At 36.9% G+C, this 19,915-nt stretch overlaps 1 protein-coding gene across 1 annotated transcript in view; it reads left to right on the top strand.

Annotated features, from left to right (window-relative positions):
* Positions 1 to 5,379: 5,379 nt before the first annotated feature.
* The window catches only part of LOC145664389 (serine protease ea-like), a 76,063-nt gene continuing 61,527 nt past the window's right edge, over positions 5,380 to 19,915 (top strand). The window contains exon 1 of the mRNA XM_081731052.1: positions 5,380 to 5,513. Coding sequence (XP_081587178.1) covers positions 5,453 to 5,513 — 61 coding nt within the window. The 5' untranslated portion in view covers positions 5,380 to 5,452. The remainder of the gene's footprint in view (positions 5,514 to 19,915) is intronic.

Here is a 19,915-nt window from a genome sequence, read left to right as displayed (position 1 = left end):
TACTTTCCTATTTCCCATATAATAGCACATAAACCTATATTAATTAACATTTAAATAAAACTTTTCTTAAACTGTTTAAATCAAATCTTGCATATACAGCTGTCCTCAAAATTATCTTAAAATCTCTTCTTTGCATTCTCCGATTTTGAGAGCAGTTTAGGCAGCATTGTGTAAACGGATTATACTTTCTGTTATCTTTAATTTTAAAAAAACTGAGTTTCACGTTTTCGTTCCTCTTCGCTTTTACTCATAAAATCTCCTGCTATCGTTTAAATATGAAAATACACTCTTTCTTCTTAAGTAGTATAAGCCTCACAATACGTTGTCCTTGGTTCGATCTCTCTATTTTCATTCCTACTAATCACACTTCAATGAAACAAGAAAGTGTAAAATATATTAATATTTCTATTATATACAATAGAAATAATAATACTAGAGTTGTCAATGAAGAGGAGGCAGTCTAACGTGTAACTCTGAACAAAACAGCCATAAAGCTAAAATCTTGCTGACACTATTGTCCGTCGCATCAATCAACATCTCTCCCCATTTTGAAAATCCTGCTGAAAAGCCTGGTCAGAATACGCGCTCATTATGGCGACAGGAGAATGCTAATGTGAACAATGACAAAATGTTTAGCGTATATGTCTTCGACGTGAAAAATGTGGTTTCGATTCCAGGTGGGAGATCGTATATTTCTGATCCCATGTTAAGCTGTAGGTCCACATCTCATATAGCCTTGGTGCTTAAAGAGATGCTAAACCCCAATCCGAAAATAAACAGTTGTATGATTTCAATCTCACGCTAACAGGGCCAAAAGTTACGTAAGAATTTGTTAGAAGTATATGTTTCTCTCACAGATTTTTTTTTTAAATACGTAATTGTAGAACTGGAAATTTGAATAATCTAGAAACTGCCTTCTTTATCCCTGTAAAAGCGGAATTTTCGGGAACGTTGAAACATATATTCCCTTATTTTTAATGAAGAGTTTATATACCGAATTTTACACCAACAAGTTAAGTAAATCGTTACATTGGTTGTTTTCTAAATAGAGAATCGGAAATTTAAATATATAATTTTCCTCTATAAAAGCAGATTGTATGGAGACGCTGAAACGTGCCTCCATTATCTTTAGCGAAAAGTTTACAGTATAAGCTAAATTTCTCACCTCGAACTTACGCGAACTCTTCATGCTTATATAAACTTTAAACTTTTGTGTGCACGGTTGATGCTAGCATAAGAGTGATATCAACATTTAGATTTTCCTAAACTCAAGCGAAAAAGTGGCAGTTTTCATCTCCCATTAGGTTAGTTGGAATTTACGTTGTAGTTGTTCTCTTTAGATAATAAACGAAATTAATACAATTTTCCTTTAAGATTCGTGCTCACCTAGCATTTAACTATCATACACAGCATAATTTTACATGCTCGCTCATGGCAGACCTGCCTTACAACAGTCACTTGTATGTCAGTGTGATTCATTCCCGTTTAGCCTATTCCCGTTTCGTCTACTGACCTGACTACTAATTTATCTCATTGTCTCCATCGTATCTTATCAGTATGCGGAACGAGTATTCCCGTTATATCTGTTCTCGTTTCACCTACGTTCAATCGATAAGGGTATTTAGTGTCTGAGGGAGTTTGGTGGCAAAGATTTATTTCTGGATGCAAACAATTCAGGCGTGATTGGCTGTGATTCTAGTCAAGCACGCGCTATTAGCAGTTTCAGAAATCCACCATAGCCCTTTTGAAAATGACTCTCGTTCATTAGCAATTACATTTTCAAAATATAAGTTTATTTTTCAGATAAACATTTTGTTAGCAAAGCAGCCATTTTAAACAGATTCACTTAAAAAAAAACTCAATTTTTAATGTAAACAAAAGCAGGAGTAAAGAGAAAAAGTAACAATATCTAGATATGTATTGTGGTTGACTGACAAGATTTTTTGTCTTTTCTTCACGACAATATGTGTAATCACACTCATATACGGGACTGCTTTCTTCAAACTCCATTAAGCCACCAGAGAAAAATCACATGAGATGACGAAACACGAATCAGTCAAATGTGTTTATTGCAGGTCACACATTCTCCATACCAAAAGACAGACTCTGGTATTCAATCATTGTGGAATAGTATGCATGAAAAGTGTTAAGGGCAATCGAAGCATCTATCAAGGGTGAACTTCATGATGTAATTTGATTTCTCCCGTCGGCTGGCTATTTTCCTGAAATTTCAAGATCAGATAGTTTAGAAATCATATTTTACTCCTTCTACGAATCACATGATTCATGTATTCATCAGCATCGTCATCCGCCATCCTTGGATTCTTTCGTCGTGTAGGTCGTAAGTCTTTCTATAAACTCTCTGTAGCACTTGTACACATAGTTATCCATCATAATCTTTAATCATTAGACATTGAATGGTGGCTATTTTGTCCCCTTTCGCCCGGAGAAAACGAATTATAATGTAATTCACCCTTGGTGATCATTTAGATTGCACCCGATATGGTTTCATGCACACTGCTACATAATAATTGAATACCACAGCACATCGATACTTACAGTCTGTCGCGAGTTGCATGACATAAACATAGGGGCGGGTTGCACGGACAAAACCTCTGACTACAACGTTTTAGAATGACACCGTTGGTGCCGCAGGTCGGATGAGTCATTTTCCATCTTATTACAAACCACAAGCCGTGGGTTTGTGAGGCAGACGCTCAAAAAAGCATATGAACAGCAGCGTCTCCGCCCAACCGTGAAATATGGCGACAGCTTTTTGATGTTGTGGGCAATAATAAGCTTGTTTTCAGTGGGTCCTGTGCTGCCGCTTACCGGTCGCGTAACTGCTAATGATTATGTCTCCATTTTGAAGGACCATGTGAATCTAATGGTCTAGATGTTATTTCTTGGCAATGGTCCTATATTCCAAGATGAGAATGCACCAATTCACAAAGCTGAAGGTGTTACGACGTGGTTAGATTGATATTGGGATGTCTGGCCCACTCAATCTCCGGACCTGAACATAATGGATCATCTGTGTTACGTTTTGCAGACAAGGATTCGGCGCAGATTTCCACTCCCATCCTCTCTCCCTGATAGTGAGAGGAATGGTGCAGTTTTCTACTTGATACAAACCTCTACCTCAATGACTCCATTCCACGTCATATCGGAGCTGTTGTGAAGACAAAAAGTGGTCCAGTGTCACATTAATGTGGTAAGTTGCACTGTGTTCAGGTGTTTCCATTAAATTGATAATTATCTGTATACGGTACAGAATGTGTCAAAAGTTCTGGGTCATAGATCAACTCCGATATAAGTAAGGGTACAAAAAAATGGAAAGGAAAGGTGTTGGAAATAGGTGCCCCATTGACAATCCGCTGGCGGGCCGAGAGCGGCCAAACAGCGGGGCTAGAACCAGTATCGACAGCGTCCCGCCAACGACTTTATACTTTTTCCGCAGGCGGCCCGCTTAGCGGTAACTTGTCTGCTGCCGCCAAAATGTCACACGCGGGTTGGTCAGCGATTTGTGTTTTTTATAACCACAAATCCGTACGCAGGCAGCCAGTTGAATAAATGCCTGGGTCTCAAGAACCAGGTTTCGGAGGAGCCAAATTAAAGTACCGCTAAATATTACTATTTCTCTGTAATCAAACTGAAAACAATAATCGAAAAATTGCTTTGTAGGAACACTAGTGTGCATGAAACAGTTATTACGAGTCAGGTAACTGCTTTTGTTAATGCAAATTCCACAAGTTTCTGCATAACGAAAGCAGTTAGCCGACTCGTGATAACTGTATCTCATGCACCCTACTATTCCTACAAAGCAATTTTTCGATTATTTTTTCAGTTCGATTACATAAAAATAATAACATTAGCGGCACTATAATTTGGTTTATGAGGGCTCTCAACATACAACAACATATGTGTTACACTAACTATAGTCATTGGGAAGAAACCAGTGAAGGGACACAATATAGCATTTACTTTATTCGTCGTCTTCCCCACAAGGGGCCACTTACACATCATGTTATTGTCATTTTCGCTTAACCAGGAACTTGGTACAGTTGCCAGACTATTGTTCACTTGGAAAAGCACTACGGTATAATATATGCACATTTTTATCACTCAAAAAACTTTTTCTCCCACTTGTACGTGTAAACTCTGTTTGTAAATGTTTGAAGGAGTCCACCCACACTGCATCACCATGTAACAAATGAAGAACGCGAATCGAACATGCAGGCAGAGCGACCAGATGACAATTTCTACAATCAGGCTCTTTAACGGTAAAGCTGTTATCGTCGCTGGCGAGGCGGCACGCTCAATAGCTGCAAAACTGCATCGCGGGCACTTTAGCGGAACAGCTGCTATCGTCGCTGGTAGGCAGCCAGCAGGAAAGCGCTGCAAAACGGCATAAGCGGGCAACGCCCACATCCCGCCTTGACACCGCCTGTGTTGGCGGCCTGGGCGCTGAAGTAGGAGGCAGTCCGCTATCGATAGCGGCAAATTATCAATGCGATGGTTTTCAATCTAAAATGACTGATTTTTTTCAATCGCAGTAGCCATTTGGGCACCACATTGGTAACGCGCACTATGAAATACGGGAAAGCGACGTTTGTCAGTTTAGCAGGCTGTTCCCTTGGATCCCCACCCCATCAACCATACAACATTGTTAGGAAATGGATTCTTCATGTGCTGGGTTTCTTCACATAGCAGCGTACGCGTTTCCAGTGTTCTTTTTCCGTACCTTTGGGTTCCGTTTGAACAGCCTACTGAAATGGGAATCTTTCACTTTTATCTACCATGGTTGTGCAAGCTAGGCTAAAGATAATGATGATGATGAGAAATGAGTGCAATGGTGGTTTGAATAAAGTGTGAGGAAACGGAAGAACCCCGCGGAAACCCACGCACACGGTGTATGCCCACCACAAAGGCCACTTGGCGTGAGCTGGGATCAAACCAGGGATCCCAAGCACGAAAAAATGGAAATGTTACTTTTTAACTTAACGTAGGACACCTTACCAATATTGAGTCCACACAGCTAGTGCAATTGAAGGAGTTTCATTTTAGATAGCAAATCACCTTTTGTAACTATTTTTCCATGTTTCCATTTTTCGCACCTTTAATCATAGCGTAGTTGGCCTACGGCGCGGACTTTTGATACATACAGTATAATTCAAACATGTTTTTGTTATATTGTAAAATTCTTGCTTCAGAGAGAATAAGAAAGAAGTAGGAAATCCCATATGTTGACGTAAGTAAAGGAAGACTATTATTTTTCTCTTATTAAAAGTAGTATCCCATACCTTCAAACATTCAGCCGAAAGCAAAGCGTCACCGACGGAGTCACCTTTTTCCGTCGCATATCAATTAGGTTTCCTGTTGTCTTCTTGTGTAGTCGCGAGAGTTTTCCCTAGTGGCTAGAAAATAACTTTTTGAAAACAAAATCAGTGAAATGAAGAATCGGTGGCTGCACGTGGCATTGTCCTCATTGATTCTCGAAGCTGTTTTTGCAGGTAAGCATTTGCAGGAAACTACACTATATCTGTTATCGTGTTTTTAGTTTTCTTTATAACACAACTTATCGCTCTTATATTTTTGATTACTACTTAATAAATTCCCAACAAATACGAAACTAATTGGGTCGTTTTATGGCAAAAAGCAGTGAGCATATTGACCTTTGACAGATCGGGTAAGGAATCCCACACTATTATATGCACTATAATTGAGCTGTTCGGGGGAAGATGATGGCAAGTCACATTTTCTAACTTTAGAATAAACTGGAGAAGATAGTTTAACATTACCTTGCAATACAATGCTATGACACAAACCAATCAAGCATTCCCTCTCATCTGTAGGTACATTTTCGAATTTAAACTTCCTACATACTCTTTTATGGTCTCATACCAACTCATTCCACCTAATAAATCATTTTCACCTTAAGTAGTGCTTACCATTGTATTGCTCCGAGATGCTTAGTTAGAACTACCACATTTCTTTACTTTAAATACAGTTGTCAAACAATAATAAGGAAAGTAAATAATAATAATAAACCAGATTCCTAAACACAATAGAAATCCTACATTATTTCAGCATTTAAAAATATGCTAACTTTTTAAAGTACATTTTATTACTTGGCCATTTTGACTAATGGGCGCTTTTGGAACTGATACTGTGCATGAAATTATAACTTAAGTTATTTAAGTAATACTGGAAGTATTTCACATTTACACTATACGCTATATACTGACTTGAATGCTAGAAACCTCTGAGTAGTGTCGGTGATGTTGGCTCCGATCGTTCTCAAGTATTGATATGTTAACATTTAAATTACTAAATTAATAATCGATTTCCTTATATTTTCTTATTATTAATATAATAAATTACAACGTCAGTAGGCTGTGCTCATGAAGTTTTAATCTGTACACCGATATTAAAATGTGTATGGAATGCATTGTGCTATAAAAAATAATAATAATAAAAAAAAAAAAAAGATTTTTAAGTTTAACGTCCCTTTCAGCAGAGGGTGTTAATGAACTATACCGACAAACTGCAAGAGCTTATTTCTCGCAACAAAATAACAAAATAAGTTCATGTAAGCATTAGGGGGGAAATGTTTAGTTTCGAAGTTACAACCGTCCACCAGCGTGAAGAAGTTGAATCATGAAACTGGCGGTCCTTAACATTTTCGATTTTCCACCGACGCTTAACTGCTGCCAAGTTTTACTCTATGCAGAATTTGGACCAACCTTTTAAGTACGACCATAGCTGGGATTTCCGCTGCGAACATGGCGGAAGTATGCTCTGTTGGGAATCCCTTGCACATTGGTGAAATATGAATTTTTGGATGACATGGGTGTGATTTCCTTTACGTTGATATAAACAGTCACTCCAAGGTTCGTCGTGTTCGAAATAACGCGTGTTGCAATGTAATTTTTCCACGTCTTTGACGGCTCTAGCTCTGAAAATATTAGCTTTTCCCTACAGGTCTATCTGAATTTTCTTTTCTGATTTTTATACGAGGAATCATCTTTAATAGTTTGTCGATATAGTTCATTAGCATCTTGTATAATAAATAATGTTCATAAGTCATGTTAAATGCAAACTCTTAATAATCTGTATTAGTTGTCTTGCTTCCTCTTAACTCACAGATGGTCACAAAGAAAGTAGCTTTTAGATTCATTCGGTAAGCAGGTTGATTCTTTTGCCCAGCAAGACAACTTTTGAATCACTGGGCGAAAGGACACAAAATGTGACGTATCAGGTCTTTCTGACACGTATGATACAAAATAATCTAACCGCTTCAACGAATTCTGGGAATTTTTCCTAATGGAGGGAAAGGAAGATTCAATATCAGTATCACATGTTTATTTTGAAACAGCTATAAAGACAAGAACTTTGGTAAATAAAATGTCTGCCTAGCTTATAGGTTCTAGAACGAATTCTATATACAACAACAACAAAAGGAAAAGTGAAGAGAGGCGACTTTTGCTATCACTACGTACTTGTTTTTAACTGCTGCACGTGTAAGCAAAAACATTTGGTACATGGGACGTTTTTACTACAACACAATATCGCATTCATATGCCTGAGTTCTGGAAATTTCCTCGTTAATGGACGAAGGGAGGACATGTCACAATTATCACGTAGTTTTGAGTCACTCTAAGCAGTGGGTTTTCCGTTTTAGAGAATATGTAAACCTTTACAAGAATGTAATATGATTTGAATACAAAGGGAAGGGACAGGGTGGCGCTAAGTTTCTGAACAGCCAAATGTAACATAACCACTAGACATAACGGCAAAAAATATTAACTGCGGTGTTTTTGTTTCAGAAAGTGTGAACATAGAACTAGAGTATTTACTACAGAAAATTAGTTCATTTATGCTGAACTGCATCCATGAAAAAGAATAAATCTATCGTTTCTGAGTGTTAGAAATCGTTTTAAACTTTGATAATATCATTCAAAGGCGACATTGAGAAAATGTATTTATAGGGCTAACCATGTTCTCAAACGATTTAAATGAAATTAGTAAATTTATCACTTATAGTAATTATTTTCTTCTAACCTAAGCATATAGATAATATTTAGTAATTAGTTTTTGCAATTAGTTAATTATCTCTAAAATGTTCATTCTCTTTACTGTTACAAAAAGTTTTTTTAATGCAATTTATATTTAGAAATTTGAGAAATGAGCAAATAACTCAGTGCTTCATTTTTAGAGAATTTGATTTACCAAAATTTCTTTATATATTTACTCTGTCTGTCCGTCCGTCTCTGAGACAAAAAATCTCAAAAATATTTGAGAAATTATCACCAAATTTGTAGAGAGTAAAAGTTAGGAATTGAGTGCATTTTCACAGCCAATATTCAAACCGGAAGTTGTAGAAATTAACCATCCAAGTTTTAACGTTGATTGTTACAGCAGAAACGGTAATAAAGAGAGAAGCTGTTTTCAACAATCGATTAAGCGTTACAAAAGTGCGTTATATCTTTATCCTTAACTCTGTACAAAAACCGGAAATGGTTCAATCCCAGGTCGCACCAAGTTGACTTTGTGATGGGTAAACACCGTGTGCGAGGGTTTTCTAGTGTTTTTTTTTCGTTTCCTCCCACTTTATTCATTCCACCATTCCATTCATTTTTCTTCATCACCGTCTTCTTTAGCCTAACCGGCATAATCGTAGGAAGTAAACCTGAAAGATTTGATTTGATTTTGAAACCGGAAGTGCTATAAATCTACTACATCTTCCGGTTTCAATATTGATATACATAGAGCTAAAACGATAATAGATAGCGAAGAGGGTATTTTATAATCGATTTAGTGTTCTAAGAATAGGTACAATTTTCGTTTTAACCTACTATTCAAACGAAAAGTAGTAGAAATGAACCACTTCCTTTTCAAACATTGATCGCGATAGAATAGAAACCGTAGTAGATAGCCAGTAGCAGTTTTCTGTAATCAGCTAAGCGCCTCACAAGGGAACCTTCCGAAAATGATAGTTGCAGTGAAAGATATGGCCTATGCCAATTGAAAGAGCTGTAACAGAGATGAGCACTCCCAAAAAATTAGCTGCCCATAGCAATAGGTTCAAGAAATATAAGGGGTGGAAGTTCGGGAAACAGCAAGGTTGGACAAAGGGGAAAAGTGCAAATTCCGCAAAAAAAGGGGGGCACGGCAAAATACAATGCTGACAAGTGATGTATAGAAAGAGACTTGCCACAATAGGGAACGAATGAAGGCCACCAGTGGGGTTAACAGTGTTGCCAACTGCAATGAAAAGTACATGTTTTGCAAAGAGCACTATATGTAGTGAGTGTCATGTAGAACAATATTCAGTGTCATGTAGAACATAAGATATGACGTGTATAATCAGTGGTACAATCTACAAAAGAGAATAGAAAAAACAGAAGTACGAAAAATACGGAAAAGACGAAGTTGGCCATAATGCGCCACATTTGATCACGAGCTGTGCATATTAGAATGAACAAAACAAGAAGCACCAACTATGCAGGAAACCGACGTACCTAGAGTCGAAAAGAAAAAGGAGTTCCAAAGTTGGCAACACTGGCCATGAAAATCCACACAATTATAATATAGTTAGGCCACTCGCTTCACAAACAGAAAATTCCGGCAAGAGGCATTAGCCTTCGCATCATTTGTACATGCTCGTCCACATTGTACGTGCAATTGTTCGATGAGACAATGGTCCAAACATAAGATACATTTGCAGTGAGCACAGAGGAATACTGCCAACCCGTCATACATGGTACAATGATCGCCTGTGAATGTCTCGAAACAGTACTCTAGAGGTGTCGGAACCTTTGGTGGTCTTTCTATCACATATCCACACCAGTAGAAGGCAAACATAATCAAAGGCTTGATCTGCTGTGTGTTGCTGTCTGCAGTACTATCACCGGCTATATGATGTATCCAGAGTGTCCCACCTAACTCTGTGACTGAAATAGTTTCAATCGAAAAAAATGTGACACATCCAGTTGTGCAGGAATGTACCCATGTCAGCGGGCGAGAAACTTCTGTGAGACGCAAGTGCCCCCAAGTCCCCCATCATAGGGTCCCAGGGGCCAACTTGAAACTTTCAAATAGCACCATCGGTCGAGTTATATTTCTTTCGATAAATCATGGAATATGCAACAACGCATATCAGAAATATTTACTATATGGGATTTCAAAATGGCCGCCAAAATTATCTGATCGGTGACAAGAACAACGTGCATTTTTGGCGGCCATTTTGAAACCCGTGCTTCATATGTCAAATGTTTCTTATAGGCGGTGTTGTATCTATCCAGAGAAATATCATCCGCCCCCTGTTCCCATTTGAAATGTTGCGGTTGTCCCCTCGAGCCGTATGATAGGGACCCTGGGGACTTGCTTCTTACAAAGTTTTCTTGGCCTTCGACATGAGTACATACCTGTGCAATTGGATTTGCAAAATCTCTTTTCGCTTCACAGCAATTTGAGATCACAATGTTCGATGCCATGTTAAAACACAACATATATTTGTGGCGGCCATTTTGAAAAACATGCTTCATATAGCAAATGTTTCCTATATGTGTTGTTGCACATTCCATGATCTATCGAGAGAGGTACCACTTGGTCCCTGTTGCCATTTGAAAGTTTGAAGTTCGCTCCTGGGGACCTATGATGGGGATCCTGGGGGCACTTGCTTTTCACAGACTTTTATCATCCCCTGACATGGTACATTCCTGCACAACTGGATCCGTCACATTTTTGTTCGTTTCTCAAATCTTTCAGGTCACAAAGTTTGGTGGGACACCCTGTATATTCCCACATACGACCCAACCATGACATAATGTTTACTTCTGTTATAGGTTGTTGGCTCAACCCAACCATTTCATGTTCCCCGACTTGGCATTGCCTCAATCACTCTAACATTGATGCATTCCAAGTGATGCCTGTTGCCGGAATTTCCTTTTTGTGAAGCGAGTGACCTAACTATATTAGACTTGTCTGGATGTTCATGGCCAGTGCTGCCAACTTTGGAACTCCTTTTTCTTTTCGAATCTAGGTACGTCGATTTCCTGCATAGTCGGTGCTTCTTGTTTTGTTCATTCTAATATGCACAACTCGTGATCAAATGTGGCGTATTATGGCCAACTTCGTCTTTTCCGTATTTTTCGTACTTCTGTTTTTTCTATTTTCTTTTGTTAGATTGTACCACTGATTATACACGCCATATCTTATGTTCTACATGACACTGAATATTGCACTCAATTCATATAGTGCTCTTTGCAAAACATGTACTTTTTATTGCAGTTGGCAACACTGTTAACCCTACTGGTGGCCTCCATTTGTTCCATATTGTGGCAAGTCTCTTTCTATACATCACTTGCCAGCATTGTATTTTGCCGTGCCCCCCTTTTTGCGGAATTTGCACTTTTCCCCTTTGTCCAACCTTGCTGTTTCCCGAACTTCCACCCCTTATATTTCTTGAACCTATTGCTATGGGCAGCTAATTTTTTGGGAGTGCTCATCTCTGTTACAGCTCTTTCAATTGGCATAGGCCATATCTTTCACTGCAACTATCATTTTCGGAAGGTTCCCTTGTCAGAAATATATTCCATCTTCACTGTAATCTCTCTATTGGACCGTAAGTGGCGGAAATAAATAACTTTCTGCACTAACGTTGATCGCCATAGAATAAAACCATCATGGATAACTAGAAACTGTTTCATGTAATCAATTAGATGTCTCACCACTAATATATTTCTATCTCCACTCTAATATCTCTACTGAAACCGGAAGTAGCAGAAATCAACTACCTGTAGTTTTACATTGATCGTTGTATAGTAAAACAATAACAGATAACGAGAAGGGTTTTTTTGTAATAGAATATGAGCCCAATAATATTTTCCATCTCCATAATATCAGCAGAAAATCAACCACTTCCGGCTTTAAGGGTGATTGCTATAGAGCCGAAACGGTGATAGATAGGGGAAAAATGTTTCTTGAAATCGATTAAGCGCAATTAAAGTACATTTCATTTCCATCTTTAAGCCTCTACTAAAATCGGAATGGTAGAAATCCATTGCGACTTCCGATTTCAATATTGGTTTATTCTATTAAACAATCTAAACAACTATGATTTACATTGTACAGTAATGATTATAGAAAAATAAAATAAAATTAATAAATAATTTTTCGTTAGCTTAGTCTAGCCAATATATGAAATGTCGTTCATCTTGGCGCTTATATACACACAACACGAGAGAACAATTCCACTGACGTGTTTCTGCTATCATATCTAGACCAACTTGCATGATAAACAAAAAAATATTAATAATTATGTTAGAAATCAGATACATCTTTCGAGGAAATTTCCTAAATTTACGTTTTTGAAAACATATTTAAGAGAACCTATAGCGCGGCCAACAAGAGATGGTCTCTGACGCTTCTTACCACATGCGGTGGGACATTGCAGCTCCTACTTTGATACCAGTGTTACCAACCACGATCACTCTGTCTTATACCAGTAATTAAATTGCCATTACAGTTGCACCGAAAAAAATCTTGACACGCGAGTAGTGGCAATGTCACTGCGAGCTGTCAGAGACGTTCTCTTACTGGACGCACTATAGTATTCACGAATCTGGCCAAAGTTTCTACAAAGAAGAAAGTAATAACTGGCAATGGTCTCAGCATGACAACAATCTGGAATAAGGATGGCCAAAATTTTCCGGAAACCGGATTTCGAAAAATGTATTTTCCGGAATCGGTAATTTCACTTCCGGAATTCAGGAATTCGAAAAAATTCTGGATTACGGAAGACTTCCAATGTTGGAATTCCGAAACTTTTCCGAAATCTGAATTTTTAAACTACGGATTTTTATTTTTCCAAATTTGGGGAATTTTTCCAATTTTACTTTCCGGATTCCGGAAAGTAAAAATTCCGGAATTGGCCATTCCTAGTCTGGAATATAAGATTCAGCAAAGTGTCCTGATAAGGTGGGAGACAGGAATTATGACATCTTGATTATACGAGGCACAAGTCATACTCTCCTCACTGAAGGCTGCAGAAGATTAGATCCCATTCCAGATACGGCGTAGCTGCGGCGTATTGCGTGCGAATACTTGGTGAATTTTCACGCTCGCCTGCATTCTACGGACATACACAGTACCGTCACTATGTTTAAAACAGGAACGAATTTAATTGCTAAATACAGTTGGCCTCCATTTGCATTCATATTACAGTCATTCCCGACACCACAAAAGATATTCTTCACAATTCATGTATCAGAGATAATCGTACGAAGAAACTTAGGTGTCAGGGGTAATCTGGCTCAACCAGTTCGTTTACTCACATGAAGTGTTATATCGGCTCTGTCTGCACTGGCGTCGTTGATTTGTTAATTAGTGTGTCCCGAAAGATCCTCCTTTTCAGCCGTCCCCTTTTGTACTGGGCTATATCTCGAAAGGGGTCCCTTTATGTTTCATTGCATTCACTATGAATGGACACCATTATCGTACAAGAGACCACCTAGCATCTCACAATCTCACTATACAACGATGCCCAAAGTCACTTTATTATACAATAAGTTTTCACTAACGTCGCTTTGGCATTGCAGACACAGATTGTGATCCATATTCAATGAATTTGCACATATAAACTACACTTATTGTTGTTCCCGACGACTTCAGTATGTCCTTTAAAGACACTACAATCATTGTGGCATCTACAAAGCTCAGTGTATTGAGGCCTCCTACTAAACGCTTCTCCATTAGTGTATTTTCCTGGACACATTATTGACAGATAAGTAATAAAATTATGAAAGTTGAGCAAATTATTGTACGTTTGCTTATATTATATCTTACATTCGTTTCTTGACGGTTTTTTCTCGCTCTTTACATACATTCCAAGCTTCCAAAAATATTTTTTACCCCCTTAGAAAAGCCTCGCATTAGAAAATCGTCGAGTAAATCGATTATTCAGATAACAATTATTTTCATTCTCGAAATACAGTCCTCTCGACGCTGCTGACAGAGAGTTCATAATATCTAAAACTACCGGATAAATCAAGAGATGAACTATGATTGCTGATAACTATTTTTGGTCTCCACATATAGTCAATTCTTCAAAAGTAAATTCCTGGCGACTCATTAACAGAAATGTCATTATTTTGCAAACTGTCCAGTAAATCGACACATCTAAATGAAAATATATTTTCTAGATAGAATTTTGTCCCAGAAATATATGTGTCTAAGTTACGTCAAACAAAGTGAATCGGCCTGTAAATCAACTCACAAAATCGAAAACGACCAAGTAAATCGTGCTTGTTTGTTTTGAATATAATGTCTGTTCTTTAAGAACTCTATACATACATTCCAAGGCTGAAAACAAATTCATGACGAACATGTTAACAGACAAGTCATGGTGTTAAATATGAAATAAAATAGTAAATGTAGAATGTCGATTTCAAATGTGAAGGGTTTCCATAACTGTTTCTGAACTAAATATATATCCAAAGTTTCACAAAAAATGAGGCTGCTCTACTGATAGGTATATACAGGATTTGGCACTGGACGGATAAATTGAGACTGCTTATTCCTAATCTGAAGTAGGTATATTATTTCGTTTTCTAGCTAGAACGACAAAATAAATTTCTAGAGATGATTGTAACATTTTAAGCTGTGAGGTACTAAATGGAGTATTGATTTTGAAGCTGAAATCCGTTTGTCTATTTCAATTTCTGTACTCGAGATAAGTGAAAGATACCTGCAAATAATAGATTCCTCTTAACATAGTGAAAGATAATTCATAGCATTGAAAACGGGGAAGCAAATATAGGGCGCTAATTACAAAATTTAAACCCGTTTTTCGGTAGTTCTTTGCAATCTAATAGTACAGAATAAACCACAATAGATTTCTCACAACATTGATAGTAGTCAAATAAATTGTGGCTACCTGTACACTGATCAGGTGATGATAGTTCCAAATCTAAAGGGTATCAGCAGCTTTCTTTATTTCCAAAGACCAACCGAAGATCCATTGAAAATAGATCTCTGGATTGTCACTAATATGGAGATCTCAAGATTAAAGACTGCCAAGTATATCAAAGGTGGTGATCGATGTCGGTCGGCTTGAAAACAGATTCTAGAATTCTTCCTAGAAGTCGGACGGAACACATTTGACTGTGGTGACGTGAAAGTAGAAGTTTGCAGTTTTCTTTACCAGAATTGGAAATTATATTAAAATATTTTTTGTGGTTTGTCCGTAAACATAACCTTCATTTCTCCAAGCCTTCGGTTCGAGCGGTCCCGGGTTCGATTCCCGGTGGGGACACTCGGTCAAAAAAGTGTAAAACGCTTTTTCAGGTCAGGTACCCTGAATGAGTTTTTCCTGGGTGTCCCTCATTCACACCAGGCAAATGCCGGGGTGGTATCTAACTTATAGGTCCCAGGCCGCTTCCTTCCTTCCCCAATCCTTCCTTCCTTCCCCTTCCCCGGATAGTGTGCTCGCCGAAGGACGTCATTCCTCAAAACGTGACGGGCTAAATGGCCATAGCTGCCGAAAGCCCTGAAATCTAAATCCTAAATTCTAAATCCTCCATTTCTTCAAATATTGAAAGAAAACGGTAAAAAAAAAAAAAAAAGTAGTAGTAAACGAAGAAGAGAGTGTAGAGTAGAGGAGTCGCTAAAATTAATTCTCTTTTAACGAGGGCGATTACTAAACAACACCTACTAATTGAAATCATGATTATTTTCCAATAAAGTAAAATTCAATAAACTTTCTTGTTATTGTTCGTCCCTCAATGCATACTCATCTCATGGTTAATTATCCCACATCGAACTTCCGAAGAAACTTATCGAAACAACTTATTGACCGCACCAATAGCGACTACTCTCAGTCATGACTCCGTTTTCTTTCATTTAAAAATAGAAAAGAAAGAGAAGAAAGTAGAAGGGTAAAAGGAGGAGGTAGGAAAAGGGAGGAAAAAGAAAGAAAACAAATAGAGTATTTTAATAAGAAATAGATTACTGGATAATTCCGGGAATATAGGGAGAAGTCGAGAAAGTTGTTAAAAGATGAATCATTTTAAATGTTATTAACGATTACTCAATTTTAGAATGCTTCGAAATAAACACATGTTCCTCCATACCACCCCGACCTAGCTCCAGGCACCACGTTCGTGGGGTTGCCCAGACCTAGACCAGGAAAAGAGAAAATCGCAATTATTCTTTGTAAAGTTATTCCACACGATGATTGATAACCATCCAGTATCTCTAGGATCGACCACACATATGAATTAGCCAAGAAAAAAAAATCAAAGTTATAAACTCAATATAAATTTATGTATCGTATCAATGAGGGTTTCAACTTCCTGGAAGAAAGATGTCGTATTTAGGCTCATCCTGCTATTTTCGTTTCACTCCTAGAGCCGATTTAAACCGTTAGTAGCGGTCCTTCATGACCTAGGTTATTTACCTTAACACATATATTAAAACATGACACATATATTATAGATGTTAATACGACAAATGATATCACTAAAATTACTTAAATTAAATCTATCATGCATTCACACGCTCACTCACTCAGGACAGTGTATATATGTTTAAAGGAAACCAACTAACTACAAAGATACAAATAGTTTATTACATTCATAGTGAAAAAAAATAATTATAAAGAAAATATTAAAAGCACAAGTTCTTGGTTATATATCAATAAAATACATAGGGTTATACTTTAGTAAGTGTTTATACATTTGATCATATTGACAAATGGAAAGAAAAAAAATAATTACATGTATTATATCTTAGGCATGCTAAAGCGAAATTATGATTTGCGACATACGCAAAGAAGACACTTATTTTACTTTAAAAAAATTGACAAAAAGGAGGAAAAGAATAAACTTTTAGGTGTAATAGAACTCACGAGTCTCTACTTCACATTGAGCAATAAAATATTAATAATTCCGAGCGTTCAAATCACAGATCGCGCACTACTCGTAGCGTCCAAAATATTTCGCTCCATTTAACTTAGTTTGTGTTTATATATATATCTATATATTTATATAACTATTGGTTTATAAAAAACATTCATCAACTATATTTAGTTTGTGACTATTAGCAGTTTATATCTGCACTCGCATACTGCGACGTTTATACCCATCTAGGGATTTTGAAAATCACTTTCCGCCAGAGGATGCTTCTCCTCTTAGTCAGTCCATTCACAAATTTATTAATCAGGTAAATTTTGAGTTACTTGTTCATCACTGGGACACGTCATGAGACCTTTCGTTTGTCCAGGATCACTTTTGTGTATGTATATATATATAGTTCGAATTTAAGATGATCTTCCACAGGTGTAAGGAGTATAATTGATTTAAATCAAGGAAAAACACTGGTCAAGTCATAGGATACATATGCAGGTGAGAGGGATTAAAAGTACACTTTCCACAATGGTTTTAGGTTGGTAGCTCAGGAATAATATTCATTATGATGTGGGTTACATTTAGACCTGCCGTTACTTCTTAATACATGCCATTGAATAATGATTACATAAGTTATGATTTACATCTATCCAGAAGAAAGGAAAATTATTTGAGTTCACGGCGGTATTCCTGACAAACATCTATATTATTATATTCGTCGGAAACTTACTTATAAACTATAGCAACCAATACACGTTTGGGGGGACAGACACGTGCGCTCTTACATATATCCATATAATACATTTAATATCATACTTTACTTTAACATCATATTCACATACTAAGCACATGTACATTTCGACGTATTCATTTATCTTTATATATATATATATATATATATATATATATATATATATATATATATATATATATATAATAATCGCGCACACATTTAAAATAATAACCCCAACAATAATTTCAGAAAAGGTTGCAAACATTGTACAAGAAAAAACAAATGACTTCCGACATTACATATGAAAAAAGAATTGATATTTTTTATCTGATACCGCGCGTCTATAAATTTTAACTTTCATATAGTCAATTCGTGCATGAATCGTAAAAAAAAAACTTTGTGAGGCAGGTACGTAACACAGAACATTCCTAAATATATAAATAGATAGACCAATATACAATTTCTGGGCCCAGGTTAACTACAAGATAAACGAAAACCAAAACAGAAAGTAAAGTGACCAATGGATTAAAAAAACTTAGAGGGACGACGGTGAAAGAACGTAATTGAAGTGTCGTCAAATATGAAGTCGTTATTCATTTTGGCAATAGGTCAAAATGTGATGGAGGACCCATTCATTATCTACTCTATCCATGAATTGTGTCTTGCAACGTCTCAGCTGGTAATTTTAGATCAGAGTTGTACGTTAAATAAATCGTAAGCGACAAGTTCAAAATCGGGGGGGAAGGTTGAAATTTTAAAAAAACTCTAGAGAAGAAGTAGAAGTATAGGTAAAAAGAGAGGAGACAGAACACTACAACTACGAAAGATAAGTGGTCGAATTTACGTATACAACGTACTATAACCAAATATTCTGTTTTATGCCAAAAAAGGTTGGTTTACTTAAATACGTAAACTCAAAAGTTATCTCCAAACACACAACTAGTCTGTGCCCGCAAGGGAATTTTCAGAAAGACGAAAGCTTTAAGAAAATTCCCCTCCTCGCTGTATCCGGTTGAGTCCTTGAAGATCCCGGAATCCCCCGGAAGGTTAGGGAAGGCGCTAATTTAGAATTTCAAAAGAAAAAAAAATCATCCGACCTCTCGGAAGGTAAAATAATCCAGAATAGTAATGAAATTAGAGGGAAAAAAATAGCTAAGGTGTCCCTAATTAGTGATTGGCCAAAATAAAAAAATTAAATGAACTGAATTTTGGATCGGTGATTTCCATTGCCAAACTTCACCGATAGTTCCCCTTCGCAGAATGCGCTAAATTCTGAGGCATCGATTAATTTCCATCACTATCTAGTTTGAAAACTAAGAAAAGGAAACGAAAATATTCAAGGGGGGAGGGATCGATGCCCGGGTACGGGAAAATAAATTTCAATAACTAATTGTTTTGATTCTGTAACCCTGTCAGAGCTGTCGCCTCCATGAATATTGTAAGCTAGCCCGAGTAGGTAACGTGAAGAAAGAAAAAAAAATCTCACGGAGCAGGATATTCTATTTTAAAACCGACCGAAAAATATAATTCACTACAGCCCCGATGTGTAACAACTATTGTGTTTACATAATTGATTATTAAATATGTCCAGTCAGCGATTATATGATGCTACAAATATTATTAAACGAGATTATTATGATCGAATACGACTGCAATAACAAATTAAGTTATTAAGCACTAACATAGTCCGGCAATATCTCACCCACATGTTCGCAGGATGCTCCGGTGTAGGGGCCAGAACCCGAGATGTGGATAGCTACACATAATATATATATATCTATTCTTTGTACCGAAACGCGACTAATCATAAACTGGGCTTATATCTATCTATCTATCTATCTATCTATATATATATATATATATATATATATATATATATATATATATATATATATATATATATATATATATATGGGTGTCCTCTCATTTATTTCGTTTCACAATATATTCATACTATCATTTTATTCTTTTATTACGACATCGTATTTCATAAACACCCTATTTCTTTAACTACACCCAGACTATACTGCACACTTCGTCATATACTTCTAAATCTATAAATCATTGCCAACATTTCATGTTCCGGCCACCACACAAAACATCCCTCGAACTCAAGACTCCCTTACCACGCAAACAATACTATGTTATACTTCGTAGCTTCATGTAAAAAAAGAAATATGTATGTTCACAAAAAGTAGAGTTCTCCACGATATTATTTAATTTTATAAAATTCTGACAACAATGAAATTATTCTGCAGCCACAGAAGGAAAG

Source organism: Thermobia domestica, chromosome 11 (genome assembly GCF_964235325.1).
Source record: "Thermobia domestica chromosome 11, izTheDome1.hap1.1, whole genome shotgun sequence".
NCBI lineage: Eukaryota > Metazoa > Arthropoda > Insecta > Zygentoma > Lepismatidae > Thermobia > Thermobia domestica.
This window is presented reverse-complemented; position numbering and strand designations above follow the sequence as displayed.